At 43.2% G+C, this 22,827-nt stretch overlaps 2 protein-coding genes across 2 annotated transcripts; both read left to right on the top strand.

Moving 5' to 3' along the window:
* The first annotated feature begins 501 nt into the window (after nucleotides 1-501).
* Nucleotides 502-1,766, top strand: RRS1 (ribosome biogenesis regulator 1 homolog). The gene has a single exon (XM_059477861.1). The coding sequence runs from the start codon at nucleotides 550-552 to the stop codon at nucleotides 1,636-1,638; it is 1,089 nt and encodes a 362-aa protein (XP_059333844.1). The 5' UTR covers nucleotides 502-549; the 3' UTR covers nucleotides 1,639-1,766.
* A 2,650-nt stretch (nucleotides 1,767-4,416) lies between these two features.
* Nucleotides 4,417-22,433, top strand: ADHFE1 (alcohol dehydrogenase iron containing 1). Its single transcript, XM_059487723.1, has 14 exons — nucleotides 4,417-4,518; nucleotides 4,816-4,853; nucleotides 7,699-7,742; nucleotides 7,912-7,965; nucleotides 9,117-9,271; nucleotides 9,442-9,638; nucleotides 10,048-10,125; nucleotides 11,299-11,404; nucleotides 12,656-12,808; nucleotides 13,934-14,032; nucleotides 14,977-15,055; nucleotides 15,201-15,297; nucleotides 18,465-18,622; nucleotides 22,175-22,433. Exons 1-14 carry the CDS (start codon nucleotides 4,463-4,465, stop codon nucleotides 22,256-22,258), a joined length of 1,398 nt encoding a protein of 465 aa, XP_059343706.1. The 5' UTR covers nucleotides 4,417-4,462; the 3' UTR covers nucleotides 22,259-22,433.
* The last annotated feature ends 394 nt before the right edge of the window (nucleotides 22,434-22,827 follow it).

Consider the following 22,827-nt stretch of genomic DNA (forward strand, 5'->3'; position numbering starts at 1 on the left):
TGAACTGCACCAGGGGAGGTTCAGGTTGAGTATTAGAAATAATTTCTTTACAGAAAGGGCGATTAAACACTGGGATGGGCTGCCTAGGGGGGTGGTTGGGTCACTATCCCTAAAGGTTTTTCATGAAAGACTGGATGTAGCATTCAGATTCCTGGTCTAATTGACATAGTGCTGTTTGGTCACAATTTGGATCTGATGTCCTCAGAGGGCTTTTCGAGCCGCATTGATTCTGTGATTCTGTGACTGGGAAAAAAGCACATGCCCATAAGCCACGGCGGCGGGTCCCCTGGCACACCGGGGCTCCCCTGGCACAACCGGGGGTATCTAGCACACCGGGGGTCCCCGGTCGCATCGCGGGTGCGGCAGCCGCGGGCCGGGTTGCGGGGAGCCACGGCTCCCCCTGGCGGGCTGGCAAGACGGGACTACATCTCCCGGCGGGCCTTGCGCTCGTCCCGCCCCCGGGGCGCGGCGGTTCCGGCGCGCTGACCCGGCGGGGCTTTGCCGCGCTCCGGGGCAGCGGCGGCGCCGCTCGCACGTGGAGCCGCTGCCATGGCGGCCGTGCGGGTGGAGGCGGTGCTGGCGGCCGCCGAGGAGCAGGAGGCGGAGAAGCGGCGGAGCATCACGGTGGAAAAGGAGCTGGAGCTGGAGTACGACCTGGGCAATTTGTTGGCCGTGGACCGCAACCCCCCTCCGGCGGCGGCGCTGCGCGGGGCCGGCCCGCGGCGGGAGGCGCTGCTGCGGGCGCTGGCCCGCGACAACACGCAGCTGCTCGTGTCCCGGCTCTGGGAGCTGCCGGCCGAGCGCGCCGGCGGCGCCGGGGGCCCGCTGGTGGCGCAGCTGCCCGAGCCCACGTTCCGCCTGCCGCGGGAGAAGCCGGCGCCGAAGCCGCGGCCGCCGACGCGCTGGGAGCAGTTCGCGCGGCTGAAGGGCATCCGCCGCAAGAAGAAAACCTCGCTGGTGTGGGACGAGCAGGCCAAGGAGTGGCGGCGGCGCTGGGGCTACAAGCGGGCGGGCGGAGACCCGTCCCGCGCCTGGCTGGCGGAGGTGCCGGCGGGCGCCGACCCCGAGGAGGACCAGTTCGCCCGGCTGCGGCGGGAGAAGCGGGAGCGGGTGGCTCGGAACGAGCTGAACCGGCTGCGCAACCTGGCCCGAGCCCACCGCGCCGGCAGCGCCGTGCCCGCCGCGCCCCTGCACCCCACCGGGCACCAGGACCGCGACGAGCTGCGGCGGGTGGCCCGCGTGGCCCGCGTCTCCACCGCCTCGCTCGGCCGCTTCCAGCCGCGCCTGCCCAAGGAGCCCGCGGAGCCGCCGTCCCGCAGCGGCGGCAAGAAGCGCCGCTTCCAGCCGCTGCTGGGCAACCTGGCGGCCGAGCGCAGCCGGCAGCTGGAGCTGCTGCGGGACATGGGCAGCAAGAAGCCGGTGCTCGACATCACCCGCGCCGTCAACAAGCAGCTGCGGCAGGAGGAAGCCGAGGCGGCCGCTGCCAACAAGGGCAAGAAGCAGTCGAAGCGCGGCAAACGCGGCCGGCGGCAGCAGCGGCCCGGGCGCAGCGGCAAGAAGAGCGGGGCCCGGCGGCAGCCGCAGCAGCAGAAGCCTGCGGGCGGGGGCAGCGGCGGGGGCAGGAGGAAGAAGGCGTGAGGGACAGTGTGCGGCACGGGCTGGGGATGCCCACCGAGGCGTGGGAAGGGACTGTCGCTGCCAGCCTCCTGCCCGGTGCTCTGTTCACGCACGTATCTGTCAATAAATGCGTTCTGACATTTCTAAAACATCCCGCGTTTGGCTCTTAGCTGGTAGAGAAGGAGGGCTGTGTTCTCCATCCAAGGGAAATTGGTGTCCTGTGAAGGGAGAAGGGTGCCCCGGTTCTCCCCAGGCTGGGGCTGTCACAGTGACTTGTTTCACAGGTAATGTTGCTTCACAATTGCAGCAATTCTGCCAGGACAAAAGCTGAGCAAAGCTGTTTCCAGGCAGCTGGGACGGACCGCAGATGTGACCTGGAGTTCTGATGAGTAGCAGCCACAGGTGCATTTAAGGATGTGGCTGCTTCTCTCTGCCCTGGGCAAGTGGCCTGATGGTGGTGCTCTTGTTCTATAAGTCATTTTCTGCCGCTCAGCTCTGTGGTATGCAGGTTCAGTTACACAAGGAGCATGCAAACTCATTGTAAGATTTATTGCAAGGCCTAAGAAATTGTACAGATTTTCTACAGCATTTTGTTGATGAAAAAAGGAAGTCAAAGCTGCCGGCCAGCCATTGAGTTTAGCAGAAAAAATGTTTGTATTGTACAGGTTAAAACCTAAATTTCTCCCTGTAGTAATGGCGATCCATCATTTTATAGAAATAATCTTGTTTACCTAGCAGTTTGAGAGCAGGTAGTAGAAATTCTCTCAGACTTTTTCCCATTGTTCTTGAGCTTTGTAGTGTCACATGTACACTTGAAATAGAAAAAAGAAAACTCAACTGTCTCAATGTGTGGCATAGCTACAGGGAAGATGCTGTTCCCTGGTAAGAAAGTTAGTAAAACAAGTTTCAGTAATCTCAGTTAAATTGGGTTTTCAAACTTTAAAGGTTTTTAGTGGTTAATGATATTGTAATGCCTCACTGCAAGTTTTTGAAAAAGCTGGGTCACTTAAGCAGTTTTCTTCTTGTTCTGTAGCACTTCAGTTAGGATGGCAGCTTCAGTAAAAAGCATCAGAAGGCAAACCCTTTGTGTAGGGGAGCTGCTGAGGGCAGAAGGGGTTTGTGCACCTTGGAGCTTGGATGGCATTGATGGACTAACCACTGCCCAGCCTCTGGGCCTTGCACAGGGTGTGTTCTTTGCCCGTGTGCTGAGCTGTCTGCAGCACTGCAGGCTGCTTTGGACCTGTCAATGGCAGGAATGGTCTTGTGGGTACAACCCTTTGTTATCAATAGAGACATCCCAGACCTCTGATCGTCCAGGCATTTCCATAGGGCACACCTTGAACATGCTCAGCCAGAGAGAAGGGCTCTTTTCCCATACAAATATGTGATGAGAGTTCTGTGCTGCTCAAAAGGCTGCTGGTCAGTTTTCTCCACCAAAATCCGATGAAGTGTGTTCATCTCCAGCAGCAAAGTGGTCACCTGAGCAGAGGTGCGGGTGCTCCAGTGGTGTTGCCACTTTCTGGCTCTCACAAGTGAATAAAGGTTTTGCAGCTTCATGTAGGGGCCTGGGCAGGTCACTAACCTTTCCTAAGATCAGCACCTTGCAAAATTGTCAGTTTTAGGCTCATCTGATTTGCTCATAGAATCATTGAATTATGTGGGATGGAAGGGAAGGGACCTTAAAGATCATCTAGTAAGACACAAAGAGAATGCAAAGGCAAAGCATTTATATCTGTTACATTAGAAAACTTATGCTTTTTTGTCAGAATCCAATGTTTCCTTTGCTCAGTACTGGTATACTACTGTGCAGGCAGCGAAGCAGCATAGCTTACAGCTTGAAAATTTGGTTACAAAATTTTACTCCATCCTGCACTGTAATTTACTATGATTTCACAGAATTACAGAATTGTCATGGTTGGAAGGGATCTCTGGGGATATTTTGTCCAAGGCCCCTGCCAAGGCAGGGTCACCTAGGGCAGGTGACACAGGAACATTTCTAGGTGGATTTTGAATGTCTCCAGAGAGGGAGACTGTTGCAATACAACACGAAATGAATGACACTCACACTCTGAGATGTCCAAGACCAAAAAGGGGCAGTTTATTTCCAAACTCTGATATTTATAGAACTTCAAAAGTGACTATGGATTGGAGGATAAAATTGCCACCTCTCCAGCCACACTGGTCAAACCAACAATCCATCAATTCTCTTCCAGAAAGGAATGCAAAACAATCATTATTTACATGAAAAGTGCGTGAGAAACTCCATTACAACAATGTAAACATCAGAAGGCTTAGAAGAACTTACAAGAACAGGGTGACAGGAGACTCCACGACCTCCCTGGGCAGCCTGTTCCAGTGCTCTGCCGCCCTCAGTGTGAAGAAATCCCTCATGCTGAGGTGAAGCTCCTTGTGTTTTAGTTTAGACCATTCCTCCTTGTCCTGTCACTGGGCACAACTGAAGAGTCAGAAAAGTATTTCACTTAATTTCAGGACCATGGGGGGTTTTTTTATTATTTTCACTTTGCAATTCCATAACTTTCAGTATTTTTCTGTGACAAATACACAACAAGCACTCTGTCCTAATTAGATTTTAGTCGCTCTTCACTGGCATTCTGTGCTGGTTTAGCAAGCGGATTTTGCTTGCCTGAGAACAGGCCTGAGTTGGATGTTGACAACGCTGTCCTTAGGGCCGTGGGCTGGGGGTGCTGAATGGGACACTTGTCGCCTGACCCAGCGAGTCCCTGTGCCAGGGACTCTCCCGGGCTGTCCCGGGAGGAGGCGCTGCCGCCGGCCCGGCCCCGGCCCCGTCCCGGGCCCCATTCCCGGCCGTCCCCAGATCCGGGCGATGGCGGCGGGGCGGGAGCGGGTGTCCCACCTGCTGCGGCAGCTGGAGCGGGCGGCGTGAGTGCGGCGGGAAGGGGCGCGGGGGTCCCTCACGGGGGTCCCTGCTGGGGATCCTTCACGGGATCCCTCACGGTGTCCCTCCTGGTGCCCCTCCCGGGGCCGGGCCCGCGGCTGGGACGCGAAAAGCGGCGGCCGCTCCGCCCCTGCGGACCCTCCTGCTGCACACCGGCGGGCTCAGCTGCAGGCCCGTGGAAGGGGCGCCTACACGAGGCTTTTAGGACGTAAAGCTTTAGTTTTCTGCTTTAGTTTTCCCCTTTTTAACCATACCTTTTTTTAAACATTTTATTTAACCAGTTGTCGGTGCCCGAGCCATGGCCACACTTATTCCCAAGGTAAGACTTAATTTGTTTCTCCAAAATAATTCTGTAGGAGGCCGTGGCCCTTCAGAGGGCTGTATGTATCCATGCAACGTGGGCAGAGGGTGCAGGTAACAGCTGGGAAGGAACAATCTGAAGGAGAAGGTAAACAACCTGTTATTTTGCAGCTGTACAGTGCTAGTGGTTATTGCTGCACAGAGTCACTGCTCCCACATGTAAAAAACGCCAATCACTTGTTTTTAAAATTTTAAAAGTTTAATAGTAATAAAATGGTTATAAAAATAGTAATACAATTAGACCAATAATAATTTGGACAAATTGAATTAGGACAATATGAGACAAGAGAGACAAAGAGTTACGGACATCCGGGTACCTTTTTCTGAGCAGTATGAGCCTGAAAAAGGACTCCCGTTAACAAAGGATTAACCCTTATAAACAATAACCTGTTGCATATTCATTGACTTCATACATGATGCATAAATTCCATTCAAATACAAGATTCTGTCTGGTCATCATCAGCTTCTTCCTCTGAATCCTAACAGCGCCTTCAAGGCAGGAAGAAGTTCATTTCTTCTAATAAGAGGGCAATAAATTCCTTTTCTCTGAAAGATTTAGGTGTCCTGTGGCTGCTATCTCGCTGCAAGTCCTTTCTTTTAAAAAAGTATCCTACATAGCATACTTTCTATTTTAACATTTTTTTATAAGCTAAAACTATATTTAGCACACTACTTAAGAGAATTAATACAGCATTACTTTCTAACAAAACACATATAATATTCACTTTAATATTTGCGAAAAGCCAATAATAAAATATGCATTTGTCACACACATAAACCACAGTTACTGCTTCCTGTCCCCTCCCTCCCCATACCATGGGGCCAGTTGATCTGGACTTTGCTCTGGCTGTCATCACCTGAACCATCTCAACTTTCGATCTGCTTTTGGATACACACGTGTTGCACCAGAAAAGAAGCAGGAAGATATGGATAAAAAGTAGCCTTTCACAAAGTTGTGTGTTGGCCTGGGAAATAAAATCTCCACAGGCTTTTTATACAGTCAGCCCCAAGAACACAGCTCACTTAGGCCAGGATTGTGGACTGTGAGCAGGGGAGCTGTGCTGACTTACCCCAGTCACCCTAGGAGGAGCTTCTGTTTGCATGGGCTGTAGGGAGGCTAGGAGATTAATTATCTGCCAGTCTCCAGATTGTTGGTTAGTCTCCAGATCCACTTAATATTAGTGGTTTGAGCCATAATTTTGGTAATGTGTAACTCTAAGTAGCATGGTTTCACATGCTTAGAACACTTCCTAAAGAATTGACATTGTCATTTTACATATGGAAAAGCTTTTTATATGTTCAGATACTTGTTTTGCCCAAGACGATCCATACAGAAGACAATAGTGCAGCTGAGAAATAGAATTTTGTTCTTTTGCTTGTCTGCTTGATGACCTGCTCAGTCAATTTAAACTAAGCTCTTGCTAAACTGAAGCCTGAGTTAATAACCCTCTCTGAAAGTTTTAGGCAGCAATAGAGTCTATAGCATAGCAAGATGATATCAATTCAGTAAATCTCTAAATTGTGGGAAATTATTGAACAGTGACTATAGCTGAAAAAAACCCTAACTTCTTTGGGGTTTTTAGTACAATTTTTGAACTCGGTAAAATTCACCCTGAAAGTTAAGTTTGTTTCAAGAATGTAACAGCAGGGTGTCTATTGTACTATCAGAAAGCAAGAGAGTAAATGGTTTGGACATGTCTTTAGCCTGTCAAATTAATGACTGAAAGTACAGCAGACTCCAGCTCCAGGAGAGGTCAAACATGTACAGCCTGGCAAGAGGTGGCAATGAAAGAGCTGATAGCAGCTGGCCTGTGCTTGAATAGAAAGTACATAAAGGGCTTTAATACATCTATCTGTTGCTGTTGTGGGTCAGTGCTTCAGTGCACCCCAGCGTGTCTGCAAGCCTCATTATCATGGTGTCACTCATTGGATCGGAATCCAAATTGTGTATTTTCAATTAATATAGCAGACATAAGGCATGCCTGCAGCAGGAAGAGCAGAGTGCCTTGCTTGGTGTTTTCTTGGAGAAGAATGGGCAATTTCAGTTGATGCAGTTTGCTTCACTCTATGGCAAAATCAGAATATGCCAGAAATTGGGTTTTGTGATAATCCATGCAAAAATGACATGGCAGAGAGAAGCTATGACTGAAATACTGTCCTTATAAATATCTTCTAATTAAAGTTAATACACTGACTCTTATTTATTATTAGCAGTGCACGTGGTAATTTTCTAGCAAATAACTCTGTTTCACCTGCACATTCAGGACTAGGCAGAAGTAAAAAGAAGTGTAAACACCTGTTAGTATTGCTCCCATGCATACATAAGGTGTTCTTTATCCAGGTGCATAAAGATGATGTCTCATGAATTTGTCTTTGTTCCAAAGGTTACCGTGTAGCCCCTATGCATTTCTAGCACCTCTCAGCTTGTATGTAGCAGCCTGAAGCTCTACACAAACACAGTTCTACTTTTTTATGTGCTGTTCTGCTCTTTGTAGGCTGCAAACAAACTCTCATGCAACCTTCCTGCTAATTTATTCCGTTTTTATAAAAAATACTTAATTCTTGAAAAAAATTGGAAAAACTCACTTGTTTTGTTGAATTATATGAGTCAGATCAAGTACTTGGATCATTAATATCATGAACAGCAAGAAGTGAAATGGGTGACTGTTATCCAGACAAGTTAAGATGACGTGTGGAAATATGTTAGTGATTCTAAAATCAAGGGAATCTGTCAACTCTAGAGCTGAGAAACAGAATGAAATAAGTTATTTTTTCCTAATTGCACTGTTTTATTTCCATTCCAGTTCCTGAACGGCCCACCCTGGGGAGTACAGACTATGCATTTGAGGTAGATTTAATAATAAAATATGTTTCATTTAAAAGCTGTACAAACAATACTTCTTGACAAATATGGCACTTAACAAATATTTGCATTATCAAATATTTATATTTTACTTTGAATGAGTAGGGCCAGATGGCATTTTTGTTGAGAGAAAGAAATGTTCCTTTTTTTATAGATGGCCATTTCAAACATCCGATATGGAGAAGGAGTCACAAAAGAGATTGGCATGGTAAGCTGCTGTGGTGAGTCCATCCCTGGTAAAAAGTTATTTTCTGAAGGGCTGCCAGTGCTATCAATCCACTTAATAAAGCAAAGCTTATATATGGTGTGGTCCAATGTATCAGTGCACAAAGGTTGGAGCACACTGTTAGTTGAAGAACAGAAGCCTGGTGCATCTGTGGGGCTGTGGTGTATGAAATGCAGCTCAGGGGAAAATTGGGTCATTGATACTTTGCTACAAATAGGCAACGTTTTTCTCTGACCGGGAATTTAATTCAGAAATTAAATCCTGCAGACTCACCAGGATTTTCTCAAGATCACTTTCATCTTTCTAGCTCTCATTAACTCAATCAGAGACTTTCTAATAAATTAGCTAGATATTTATTCAGCTCTCAGCTTGCCCTGTGTAAGTGTAGAATTTCTGTTTCAGCAGTGGGAGATGGTTCACCTGAGTACATTGTTCCAGTGTGCTTTTATCACTGCCTTTTTTCATTAATCATTTTTCCTCATTTTTGGCATTTCTAGCATTAATAGATCTCTCTTTTATTTGAAAATTTGTGAAGTAAAATTATAGCCAGACAGTAAATGAAATTAGACAGAACCTGTCTTTAAACAGCACTAGAATAATTTATACGTATTGTATAGCTATTGTGACAACTTAGCAAAGGTTAGGATGTAGCGTTGGTTTTCTTCTTTTTTGCCACCTCATTTTGATTTTTCATCAATAAATAAATATCCAGTATTACATTTTCAATATTTTAATGCTGTGCTTTGGTAGGCAGTTAATGGAGACAGTCTGTGAAAAGGCCTTTTTTATTCTCACAGGAACTTAGGAAAAAATATTTTTAAAAATGTTTTGTATGTGACTATAGTATAAAGTAGTTCCATGTGGTTCAACAACTTTAGTTTTCTTCTATCTTAAGACTTCAATGATATAAATCTGGCAGCTTTAAATTTTATTCTGCTTTCTCTATTCTACATGTGTGTGGTTAATGCTCTTTTTCTTCAGCTGATATGGTTTTAAAAATTTTGCAATAACCAACTATTTTTTAAGTCAGGGGTTTATTGTTATCAAATGGTTCAGTTGATTTGGATTAGTGTTTAAATAGTGATGTGAATGATTTTATACTCTTTGTTTGGTTTTTTGATTCATTATTGTAGGACCTGCAGAATCTTGGTGCTAGAAGAGTTTGTTTGATGACAGATAAAAACCTCTCCAAACTTCCTCCTGTAAATGCAGTATTGAACTCCTTGGCAAAATATGGTATAAACTTTCAAATATATGATAATGTCCGTGTGGAGCCAACAGACCAAAGGTACAATCTACTTCTGACAGTGCATTTCCCCAGGCAGTGCCTAGGCATTTACAGGACTTCATATGGCTTTTTAAACCCCTCCTTGTGGCCTGCATGCTGGTATTAATAGTTACTTTCCCTGTGAACTGATTTTATCCTGACTAATTGGAAAATCTTTCTTGTGTCCTAAGTTTCCTGGATGCCATCCAATTTGCTAAAAAGGGAGAGTTTGATGCCTATGTTGCTGTTGGAGGTGGCTCTGTGATGGACACCTGCAAAGCTGCCAACCTGTATGCAGCCAGCCCTTCAGCAGAATTCCTGGATTATGTCAATGCTCCTATTGGGAAAGGGAAGCCGGTCACTGTGCCCCTCAAGCCACTCATTGCAGGTAAAGCATGAGGAGAGTGTTTGGAGAGTTGGGGCCAGGGGAAGGTGAGGCATTCTACACTCCCTGATATTTCTACTGAAATCAGTTTACTGTGGCTGTTTCAGCTTCCTTTGGGCTAACTTCTCCTCTAGTTGTATTCAGCAGCCGTTTTGCTGTTTAATTCAGTGGAGGTAAAGTCAGAGGTTTTATCCTTACTTTGTCTTGTTTAGTTCAGCTAGACTCCTTTACTGAGAAAAGAGATCAAAGTAGCAGTTTCCCTTTGATCTCTTGGCTTTGGATCAGGGATACCTCCAAGATTTCCTGGGCCCTGTATTTTGGGTGGTGTTACTATTGTGGTTTTATTATTTAAATTGCAGTATTATATATTTCTTATTATTTGTTGTTTGTTATCTCCATTCTTGCTTTTAAGTTCCTACAACATCTGGCACTGGAAGTGAAACCACTGGTGTTGCCATTTTTGACTTCAAAGAACTAAAAGTTAAAACCGGTGAGGTTTTGGTGCTTTGTTTTGGGGTTTTTTTGTTTGTTTTGTGGAGGTTTCTGTGTGTTATTCAAGACAATTGCTTTTCCCATGTCTTTGTTATTTCCCTGCCTTGAAAGGAAAGGATGCTGCATGTCATTTCAGGTGTCATTTTGTTTGATTCAACAGCCACAGGCAAATTTTAAAAGCTTAAAGGTTTCCTCCTTGAGTTAAATTTATATAATATTAACATAATGAAATACCTATGTAATACAGTGGATTATAGTTTGAAGGCAAAACAGGAAACTAAAATCTTTCAAGTCCTTAAATGTTAAGGACTAAGGCAGAAAATGTTAATTGCAAAGGAAATTTCTACTTATATTCAGGGTCAACCAACTGTTCCTTATTTCCTCTGTATTTTTCTTTCTACTTTTAAGACTTCTGCTTCTTTGTTGTGTAATTGCAACCAAATGTTCCTTTTCCTGACTTTGGAAACCTCAGGCCTGGGATACTGTGCAAGTGGGGACACTGTCTTCCTTTGGCCTTTTCATCCCTGGCAAATAAAGATTAAGGCTAAAATGTCATCTTGAGCTTCACAGCTGCTTAAGGTTTTGCTTCTAAACATGTGGATTTTATACACCACACAGTCTGCAGAACTCAGGACCCAGATGGGTGTGCTAAGGAGACAATAGCTCAAGAGATTTCTAGTCTATACGTAGTCAATCAGTCTGTCTGTCTGTCTGTCTGTCTGTCTCAGAGCTCCATTTTTGTGCCCTTAACCAAAATACAAGGGCATGGTTATTACAGATGCTGAAGACAGCAATTGGCAATAACAATTGATTGCAGGTACAAACCAGTTTTGCCTTCTGCCTGTCCACAGAAGACACAAATCTAAGAATACTGCAGATGCCACAGGCATCTTGCAAGGCTGCTCAGGGAGGGTTGCAAACAGAGAGAGAATGTTGTCTGGTAAAATCCACTTCAGGCAAAAGTCTCAAATCATGTAACTCTTTTAGAGAGACTTCATCATCAGTTTACATTCATAAATACTCCCTATCCTCCCGTCTCTCTCTTTGCTTTCATGTTCATAGTTTCAAATATTTTTCCCTCCTTATTGTCATGTTTTGAACATTAAGCTCATCTTGTGCTATTTTGTTGCAAAACATCTTTAACTGATTTTCCTCCCTTTGCACATTACAGGTATTGCTTCAAGAGCCATTAAGCCCACGTTGGGCATCATTGATCCTTTACACACACTGTCTATGCCTGAACGAATAGTGGCCAACAGTGGCTTTGATGTGCTTTGGTGAGTTTCTGCATAGGCTGCCACTTGAATTTATTTAAATTTTGGATTTTTTCTGTGATGATTGTAGAAAAAATGTATTTTGAGAGCACAAGAGGATGATCTTTTTTTCTGTTTGCTGTTCTTGTTAAGGTGAGCTGTGTCAGACTTTCCTCTTCCTTAGTTTCACTGCCTCCCTCAGAATGTATGGAAACAAAACCTGCATTTGCAGAAATTTGAATGCTTTTGCAGTGCACTGGAGAAACTCTTTGCTTCCAGAATAGCTGTTGTCAGGGAAGAGAGTCCAAGTGTCCCTTTTTTGGGGATCATGGAGATAGATGATGAATCACAATTGTAATAGCATTTATCATAAATCACAGACATGGCAGGGAATAGAGAATAAAAATTTCTAACAAAAGCCATGATGTGTCAATAAAAATTCATAAAAGCTTGTGAGGTACTAGCAGGTCTTCATCCAGCTATGGTCATCTGGGAACCAACCTCATGGTTGGTTTTGTGCCAGGTGAAAAGTTTGCTTTTCACCTGGCACAAAATTTTATCCATCTCAAACCAGCAGCTTAACTGCACAAAATGCATTGACATTTATTTTTGGAGAGCCAGAGCTTACTTTTCTTCTGGGTGCTATGTATATTAGAGTATTAGATATGTAATGAAACTGTGACTTCTCAAGTGTGGTGAAGGACTCTGGCCTGCAATGTCTGTAATGGAAAAAAGGCATTTGTTCATCAATGAAAATGGTTTGTCTGTGGTTTTGTTCATCTTAATGGAGCCATGTAGGCAGTGCCCCTTTTTATGTGGTCAGATTCATGAGTGTCTGGGAGATGAGACTATTGGCAGTTCCACTTAGCTTAAATATCATACCCATCTTTTTTCAAGGTCAGTACTTCTAAAAGTACCCTATGATGAAGTTTCCAGTGCTAAAGTCTCTTATGGTTCCTGTCCTACAAAAAGGAAAAGCACTCATTGTACATGCACAGCCCTCTTCAGTGAAAAACACTACAGGTGCTGGTGCTTTTAGCAGGTGTGAGCTGATAGAAAGGGACCGTGTTTAGATTGCCTTCTCTGTGTGTGTGTGGGAGAGGAGGTGCTCTGGAGGTGCTGGCCCAGCATTCTCCCACTGTCTGTGAGATTGTATTTCTTGTTTCAGCACCTGTTGGACACCAGAAATAAAAAAGAACCTGCATTCAAAGGACAGCAGGGCAGTGACAGGGAGCTCTCTCCCTTAAGTAATTGATTTCTCCATCTTTCTGTCAGCCATGCCCTGGAGTCGTACACTGCTCTCCCTTACCACCAGCGCAGCCCCTGCCCCTCCAACCCCATCGAGCGCCCAGCCTACCAAGGCAGCAACCCCGTCAGCGACGTCTGGGCTCTGCACGCTCTGAGAATTGTCGCTAAGTACCTGAAAAGGTAACACACTTAGCAGCCATCCCCCCTGCAGGGTGCTCAGTACACAGTGCCCCAAAGGGCAGGCCTGCAAGAATGGGAATTTTAGGCTAGGATGAGGCAGGCTGCAACATTAAGCTTTTGTTTTCTACCCTAGATTTTTCTTAAATAAAGCAAAATATTTTTCAGATAAAATTCAAACTTTCAGATAAAATTTGGATTAGTAGTTTGTCTTGAGGAGGTACCTTTTTAATGCCTATGTGAATCTATTCTTGAAGTCCTCAGTTAAAGGTATTTCAAGCTGTTCAGTTAATATGGGAGGAGAATTTACTTTTCTTTTTTTCAAGAATCTCCTTTCTATGACAGTATAAGGGGAATATGTAACAAACTGAATAAAACACTTCTGTGGCCTTCAGTGTAAATTAAGATATGCACTTACGAGTGTGCAAAAGTATGCATTTATTGCAAGCCTGCTCATTCTTAGAAGACCTTCAGTTTAGAATAGGTATTGCCTTAGCTGGGAGTTGGTGTTGATCCCTGTCAATAAAGTTTCAGCCTCTTTACAGCTTTTGCATCCCTTGTGCACTTCTATTAAAAATCAATGTGGGCTTTTTTTGAAAAATCTTTTTACAGTACCTAGTGAGTCAAAATAGTTGGGTTTTGTTCCTTTGGAATCTATTAATGAGACGTTTTCTCCTTACTGTCAAACTGCACAAGGATCCTGAGACACAGGAAGCCAGGGAATCCTGTCTTCTTCCACAGGTGGTGGAGTCTAGAGCGCCACCTAATGAGATGGTGAGAAAACTGGAGTGATCCTGGAGCCATACACAGAATTACCATAGATTCTAACTGGAATTTTTTAATTCACTACTGAATTGAATATGGTTAAATTAACTCTATTTACTTGTTTTTTGGAAAAGTGAAAGAAAGCTTGCCCTTCACTGAACCAGTATGATCTACATAAGTGACCCAGATGCAGGCTTGTTCTTTTACCGAAGCGTGACTTGATTCCATTTCCACCATTTTAAGCTCAGTTTATCTTTTAGATTTTTTGTGTATCTGCCCATAAAGAAGCCCTCTCTCCCTTCTCCCTCCTGAATCACCAATCTGTTTGTGAATTCATTGGTACTATTTGCCTCCATGGTGCAGAGCCATCAGAAACCCTGAAGACCGTGAAGCAAGAGCCAACATGCACCTGGCAAGTGCTTTTGCTGGGATTGGCTTTGGCAATGCTGGTGTCCATCTCTGGTGAGTACAGAGAAATAGTAACCCCATCTGAGGTCAGCTTACAGCTAGTGTTTGTTTCAGATGGTCAAAGATGTTGCTGCCCTTGTTGCTGAATGTAGAGTAAGGGATTGTAGCCTGGCCTGTGATGCTGAAGAACCTGTGTGTTGTAACAAACTGATGGGCTGCTGTCATTTATGAGTGCAAGGATTGTGTGTTCTTGGGCTGTGATACTCAAAACCAGTCACGTGAAAATTACAAAACACAGCCTTCTTTACCTTCCTTGGTAGCAAAAACAAGAGTAAAAAAGTCAATGACATTTAAAATGTAAGATTCCATGCCAGCTGTTCTGCAATGAGACAGCAATGATGTCATCTTGAGTTTTTCCTGAACTGATGGAATTATCTGTAAGCTTGTCTGTGGGATAGGCAATCAGCAGTCTGAAATGAGCTGTAATTAATATTGCAAGGCAATATAGTTTCATTTGGATGAAAATATCCCAGAAGCAAAGCCTAGAAGTGAGTTGTGTACAGAAGTTATTAGCAGTCATTCTCTTCAGAGACCTTCCTTTCATTCCTTTTCTTTGAGCAAGTCTACTTTTATAATTATATCTTAAAATTAAAGTTTCTTTTTTTCAGACAGTGTGAACACATAGGTATGCAGACTATGATATTTTTGGCATATTTACATTACTTTAGGAACTGAAGATCTTTCAGTTCAGTCAGTGAAGTAATATAACTTCACCCTCACAAAGTAAGGAGGTACTGTTTTTTCCAGCTAGGTCCCTGAGGTGCAGAGGGATGAGGGTTTTCTGTACCTAATATCCACATCATACCTGTCAATGCCTTCTGAGAATCTGTACTGAAGAGACTTGCATACTGAAAACTGACCACAGAAGGGACTGAACACAAATTTTCCAAATACCAGGAGAGCTGCCCTAACCACTCTCTCTCTGCTCTCTGTTCCAGCCATGGAATGTCTTACCCTATTTCTGGTTTGGTGAAAACTTACAAACCAAAGGATTATAATGTGGATCACTCTTTAGTGGTAAAACTTGTTTATTTTTGGGTTCTTAATATACATTTCAAATATCTGTTATCTATCATTAATGAGCATTAAAGTCCATTGAAGTTAAAAGTACATGTCCTGTTGATGTGTTTTATTCTTTTTTTCTTTTTTTTTTTTTCCCCAGCCTCATGGCCTTTCTGTGGTTCTGACATCCCCAGCAGTGTTTGCTTTCACAGCACAGATACATCCTGAACGTCACTTAGAAGCTGCAGAGATTCTAGGTAGGAACCTCTGTGGGTACAGTTCTAGTATACAAATGGAAATCTTTCCAAAATGACATTTTGGGATTGAAAAAAACTGTGTGCAAGCAATTGTCATTGGTTGTTGGGAGAGGTTTAAGTTTAGAAAACAAGATTGTGGAATCAGATGTCATGCAAATCAGATAGAATAATGCTGAATTTTGATATTGAATAATGTGATTAGAGGAGCAAGCTGGAGAAATCTGATTCTTGGCCAGAAAAGTGGACAGCTGAAATTAACTGGAGGTCTGTTGGAAATCAAACAAGAGTAGCTGTGATTGGCACAACTCTTGTCACTTTATGAAGAGTAGTAACTACAAAGTGAACCAGTACTCAGGGGGCATTTGTTGGCTAAAAGGAAGTATTTTCCCCAACAAATTCCCTGCTGTGGCAGTGATTTAGAACAGTGATATTTTGAATCACTCCTGCTCTTTTTTCTATGGCACACAACTGTGGGTCTTGGTCTTTCTAATGTAGGCCTAAGCTTGTTTGTAGGTGTTGGAATTTCTCAGTGGCTGATGCCAAGGGAAAGCTTTTCCTGGAGTTGCTCTTCTGTGAACACATATGTAATGGCTAAAAAGAGATTAATGAACAAAATGGCCTTTTCTGCTTTTTAGCAGAATAAAAGTAAATGCTGCAAGCTGACAGCTTATTTAAAGGTTATTTTGTCATACAGTGCCTTGTTATGCTACAGCCCATCACCAAAGGATGTCCTTAGAGTGTGTAATAAACCAGCTTCCAGTGATGTAGTCTCAGAGCTGTGAGCAGTCTAGCTGTGACAGCATGGCTCTGCACTGAGCTAATTTATTTGTCTAAGGTCAGGGGCTTTGCCTGCACTAAGTTTTGTGTTGTGGCTACACTGCTGCTAAAACACATGCTGGCCAAGGAGCAGGCACAGCCACATGCACAGCAGTGCAGGGAGTGGAGAAAAAGTGGTTAGGTCAACTCTCCTGGTATTTGGAAAATTTGTGTTCAGTCCCTTGTATGGTCAGCCTTCTGTATGCGAGTCACAGTGGTCCAGTCACATGTATGACTTGCTTGTGTAAGTAATCTCAAAGCAGTGGGGATCTCAAGAAGAATGGGACTTTAATATAGACATTTTATAGTATTTTATATATAGTATAAATATTTATATATACTATTTTAGAGTATTTTATATATTTTATGTACATTTATTTTATAGTATTTTATAGAGGGTGTCAAACAACATGGTCAGAAAAACTACATTGGGTGAAAGTTCTGTTTATTTCATAAAGAGTCTGAGGTTGTTCAGGTTTCCTCTAATGTATGCTGTCCTGCCTATGTTCAAGACAAAACACAAACTCAGCTGGAGTCATATACTGAGCTAACAAATATCTGTGTTCCTACAGCAATAGCAGACAACTAAAATTATTTGAACAAAATGTGTCTGGATAACTGGTCAGCACAGCATATCAGAAATTTTCAGCTCTGGCTCTTGATTTTAGAACAAGTGACTAAAGAGCAATTCCCTTAGGTTTTGTGGTATTGACTTCTGCCATAAATTCTATCTCTAAAAGTTTTGTTAGTTTTCTCAGTAGAAATTTTAACTACGTCATTGTGTGCCTTGCTGGAAAGGGATTCTGCTGAAAACATGTCACATGGGATTGAATTTATTAATTCCCATCTGGGGTGTTTACTTCTGAGTCCTCTCCAGAGTCCAACTGACTACAGTAGCTGATTCAAATCTGTCATGTTGCCAAATGCAATGACTAAGAAGGTATTTTATGACATGAAGCAGATTACTAAATAGTTATGTTGTGTGTATGTACAGCTGTGAATTTGGGTACAGCCAGAAAAAGCCTAATACCTCCCTGGGTGGATTCTTAGACAGTTGAAATAGGTGTGCATGTGGCCAGAGATTTTCTAAGAGCAATTAAAGACTGATGAATCTTTTAAGCTGAGCAAAAAGAAAGTACTAGAACTATAGTAATATTTTAAAAGTGGCAACCACATTTACTGCCATATTTTATCCTCCTCCCTTTCCCTTTTACTTTACCATCTGAAGATAGAGGGTTTATGTCTTTTTACTGTGGAGTTACCCCTCCAGACTTCATGGCATAGCCCCAATAGCACAAGAGTTTGTTACAAGACTCTCTCATATCTTATTTATCAGCTTTTCCCAGACATTATTTATTACATTAGTGCCAGCCTTACTACCTGAATATCTGAGCTCTTCAACTGTGCTTGCAGGTCTCCTGTTCAGTTAACTCCCTTTGAATGTTACACTGAGCTGTGTGAGGATCACAGAATATATTTTTCCTGTAGCTATGTGTTGCTGTTACTCATCTCTCAGTGTGGCACTTGGACCTAACATAGTTCTGCTGTAACATCACTAAGGTTACACAGAGAGCCAATTTAGCTCGGGTTACTTTGAAAGAAATCATATGGAGGAACTTGGGTCTCCTGTTTGGACATACTTTTATTATTACTTTTAAGTAAGTCCTGAACATTCATTGAAGAAGGGAACATGAGCTATTCTGTAAGAAATATTTCTAATCTTTCATTTTGTATTGGTGCTTTCATTACTGTTCAGTAGTTGTTTCAAAGAGAGCAGTTCCTCCTCTTCAGTTCTACAGTACCCTACACAAGTCAGCACATATTAAAACAGCAATAAATTTAGAATTTACTCAGCGTGCTGAACACTGCCCTGCTGTCTCCTGCCTTTTTCAGCCCTCATGCTGTAGTCCTCTCTGTCAATGTGTAATTGAACAGAACAGTCCTCTAGATGTCAGCAAACTCAAGGCCTTAAAATGAAGTTAGCATTTGGCACACTGTCCATACAAATAAATACCAGTGATGTTCATGCATTAGCTGCTTTCCTTCCAGCAGTTAGTCAGACTAAAAAGTGCTTCTCCCTGTGAGCACAGAGGGAAAGGAAGTTAACCTCATGTGGCAGTTAGTCTTTCTGGCAGCAGTGAACGTGCCTCTGATCTTGTTTTATTCCACCTTTCACAAACCATTCCAACTGTAAAATGAGGACTGATTCCTCTTTTTACTTCATGTTGCTTTTAGGGCAGTGGCTGTTATGTATGGATATGTATTCAGCTGATATTATGATTAAATTAAGTCAAGGACAGGCTTCCTCTGCTCTCTCCACCCTACAGTCAAGGCATTATGTCTTATTTTAGGAGCTGACATCCGCACTGCCAGAATCAAAGATGCTGGGCTTATTTTGGCAGACACACTCCGGAAATTCCTATTTGATCTGAATGTTGATGATGGCTTGGCTGCAATTGGTTATTCCAAAGCAGACATCCCTGCATTAGTCAAAGGCACTCTGCCTCAGGTAAGACAGAGAGCAAAACAGTTTTTCTTGTCAAATAAAATAGAACAGATTTGGGAAAAAAAAAAAACCAGAAGTCTTCTTTTCCAGAAAGTTTTATTTCTATTCCTGCATGAAAACTATTTGAATGGAGAAAATTATGGATAGTCAACTGTATATTGTTTCACTCCACAGCTTAGGTTTTTCTTTTCAATGGGCTGGAGTGCATGCTGCAGTTTTCACATGGATACAGAAAGAAAGGGCTAAGTGTTTGGTCTGGGATTTTTTTAATGTTACAGTTTTTAAAAAGAGGATGTTTTTCATAGGCCTGTGATCTTTGTAGTAGATACTGCTTTTTTCATAACTACCTCTCTTTAATTATGTGTGCAGGTGGTCTATAGATAAAGCCTTAATACCAAGTGCTATCTGGTAAGAATGATCAAACTCACTTTGCATTAAACTTTCCATATTGAGAAGTTGCATTTTTCTTCGCAGATGGCTTTTTTGTTCCATTGACCCCCATCAGAATTTGAAATAAGGTCCCCTGGGATGATATAGATTAAACTTGTAATACCCTTTATTGTTTCAGTGCCCACAAAGACACTGCAAAAAGCAACACACCACTCTTAAAGCAAAATCCAGAGTCTTCCTTGTAAAAAACCAGTTTGATTCATATGCTATGGACCTAGTATTTGTTCCCACCAAGTTGCAAGGGAAATATTACTATGGAGAAAGTGAAAATTGTTCAGGCCAAAAGGTTATTCACTTTTTACAGCAGATCCTGTATAGTTCTTCTCACTCATAAATCTCAGAGCACCTTAGAGCAGTTACATTAACAGTAAATATTAGTATTCCTATTTTATACCTGAAATAGTGACACAAAGGTACAACTACTTAGGATCACACACAACAGCAGTGGCAAAGCCAGGAAGAAAACTAAGGTCTCTGCGCACCCATGAAGTAGGTTATGCCTGTGCATAGTTATGGGGCATTTGGAGGGTTTGTTTTGATAAACATATTTATTTAAAACAAACATTGAATGCAAGTTTTGCTTAGCTGGAGAAGGATTCTTCACCAAAAGATGTTGAAGGGTTTTTCTGTCTTCTTATGGCATTGGTGATTCATTGTACTGTGTAAAATGAGATGATCTAATAGTTTCCCAGCCCTTATTTTTTGGTATGAGATGTAACATGATGCAAATGTATCAGTGTTCCTTAACAATCTGTTAGTAACCATGGGTTAATCCATACAGTTTATTTTTTGGTATAATTCTTTTGCTTTTCGTCTTGCAGTAGGTTTGCTTTGTAATAGAGCAATGGCCCATTCACATCAGGCAAGCAATGTGGTGCAGTGGTGATGGCACTAAAAAGTTTGCCAAGTATGTTCCATGCCATGAAGTGCAGGCTGCAGGGAAAAATGTAATCTGACTGTTGGGATTTGGGGTGGGAGCTCTGCTGGGACAGACTTGAAGTTAAAACAGAATTTTATTTCCCTTCCTAAGTAAGGCTGTTGAAATTGGTCTTGTTTACAGACAGCAGTTATTCTAGCAAAGAGGATTCTGTCTCAAAGTTCAAGGTGGCTGGGTGGTGGTGTTTGAGAGGAGATGGGGGCACTGAAAATAAGAGATTGTGGAAGAGCTGTTCTCTGTGCTCCCACCCCCTGCAGACATCCCAGAGGCAGCTCCAGTGGGGCTGAGGCAGTGATGAGTCGGGAGCTGCTGGGTTTGGCACAGGGCCAGGATGCACTGAGTCAGACTGAGGGAGCCAGGGCCTCGATGTCTGGGCACCAGCAAAGATCAGCAAGCTTGTGCAGAGGTAGTGATGGTGCCTCTGTGTCCAGGCACACGGGAGGAGCTCCATTTGCGGCCTTCTGTCGCCAGAGCTGGGAAATGCTCCAGTCTGTCAGGCTGTCAGGCTGGCTGTCTCCTGTCATCCGGTGTGATTTTACAGATAAATCTGGACATCTCAGTGCACAGAGCTGCAAAACTGGCTTTGGCCCAGACAGTCCTAATATGTTGAATTTATGAATACTTGAGCACTGTGTTATTATATTTTGCATATTATGAGTCTGAAAAAAACAACACACTATTGCCCTAGTGCTGTTTGAATTTTCCATTTGGTTTCAAAACTGCATAGAAGAATATCAGTCTTCTCTTTGGCTGGATCTCTGTGAGTAGCAGAACTGGTGTCAGCAGTGGGGAGAGAGGTACCACCATTTTATTGCCACTTGTGAATCTTCTGTAGGTAAAATTATGCACACAGAGCTGCACTTCTCAGACTCCTCACAAGCCATGCTAACCATGATTATGAGCTGTGAATACCTCCCAGCTGACTTCTCACCACTGTTTCACCTTGATTTGGCAGTGTGGTGGCCTGGCTTGCTGTGTGACCACATCCAGCCTGCCACAGTCGCATCCCACGGGCCGGGGGAAGTGTGCGGCTGCAGCCCTGTGCTGTGGCATCGCCCTGCTTCCAGGGGGCTCAGCTGAGCCTCCTGCCCAGGCAGGGCACTGGGGAGCCCCTTCCCCTGCATCCCACTCCCTGCCTCAGGCAAGGACCTCAGCAAATGATATCCACTGTCCACATGTGAAAAAAAGGGGGAAGGAACTGTAAAGCTGGAGGGGCAGCACCTTCCACAAGGGAGATGTTGAAACAGGTTGCAGCAGAGAAAACTCTCTTGCTAAAACACATTTCATCTAAAGATAATGTGTTCCTAGTGTGGGCCTGGACTCTGTCTTTGCAGACATCTCTAACTCTCTCCAGTATTTCAGTAAAAGTTAAAATCATTGGTTGTTGAAAACATGAAAGTTCTAATCATGACCAGTATGAGTACACTGATGTTGGGCCCTTTCAGCTGGATGTTCCTGCAGTAACTGGGTACCTACACTACTGCAGCTCCTCATCCTCACTAGCACAGGGCTTTTCTCAATTGCAGCCCCTGCCTTGGTGCTTATTTTGTCAAGCAGAGCCCTGAAGCACATACCTGAGTTTCATTGCAGTCACTGGGGCTTTAGCAACTGCACATTCTGTTGAATCAGTGTCCAAATGAAGACTAACCACAATTCCTTTGTATTCTGACTCTGACGTGTGGGGCTGTTTATTAAGATACTCTTCCTTTGCTGTGTCTTTTTTTCAGAGTCTGACTTACAGGTGCTGTTTATTCTCCCCATTTACAGCTCCTGGGCCTTGGGAGGTGTAGTATTTTGAGAGTCTTGGTCCCTAAAACTCCAACTCCTAGTTCAGTGCTGAAAAATTAATTTTAAAAGGACCATATTCTCAGGATAATGTCCTCCAGTGTACTGACATCTGTGATGTAGAAGGCTCATGTTTGCTGTGCTTGACTCAGAAACTGAACAGCATTCTGGTCTTGCTTCTGTGTATTTAATTACAAGGAATTTTAGCTTATGTGTTCTTGAAAGTACTGTACAGTTGATGATGCTTCAATTTAATTACTTGATTACTTATTTTTCAAAGCTTTGTTATTCTCTGTGAAGGAATACAGAGGCATGTAGTTCACCTACTGTTGATTAATTTTATTGGTATCCATTTATAATCCAGTTTTTCTTTCATCTTGCAGGAGAGAGTGACTAAACTATCACCACGTCCCCAAACAGAAGAAGACTTATCTGCTCTCTTTGAGGCTTCCATGAAACTTTATTAGCTTAAACATGTTCTGGAAAGTGTGGTCTATTCTAACAGAGAGGTAGTTTCTCATAGATACAGGACTGAATTTGTTTAGAGCATGGAAGAATTTGGGTAACTTTGACTTCTGTTCCATTGTACACTGCCAAAAGGTCACGTAATTCATCTTTAACTAAACACTGCTTTGAAGTGAAGACTTGACTGTGGTTTCTTTCTTGCTCAGTTGTTAGTGACATTGACTTGCATAAAAGTTGGAGCAGATTTCTTGCATTACTGAAGGCTTTTTTGTGCTACAGAGGTGGTCAAAGGTGGAAAAATGTTCTAAGGGATATTTCCAACCATTTTGCAAATCATGCTTCTATTTAAATTATCCATATTTTGTTTTAAAAAGTCCTGCTAGCTAAGAAATAATGAAGGTCATTTTTAATTAGGGAGGGGAAGTCCCCTGCAGAAAATGTCAGCTTACTGTATTCTGTTCTGCTTTATCATCTTTTTACCATCTGGCTTTGCTAAGAAGACTGTTGAACTGGGGTGCTTTTTCATTGTTTGATTGGGAAAAATCTGCACACTTCATAGCTGTCTGTAAAA

This window comes from Ammospiza nelsoni, chromosome 1 (genome assembly GCF_027579445.1).
Source record: "Ammospiza nelsoni isolate bAmmNel1 chromosome 1, bAmmNel1.pri, whole genome shotgun sequence".
NCBI classification, from domain to species: Eukaryota; Metazoa; Chordata; class Aves; order Passeriformes; family Passerellidae; genus Ammospiza; species Ammospiza nelsoni.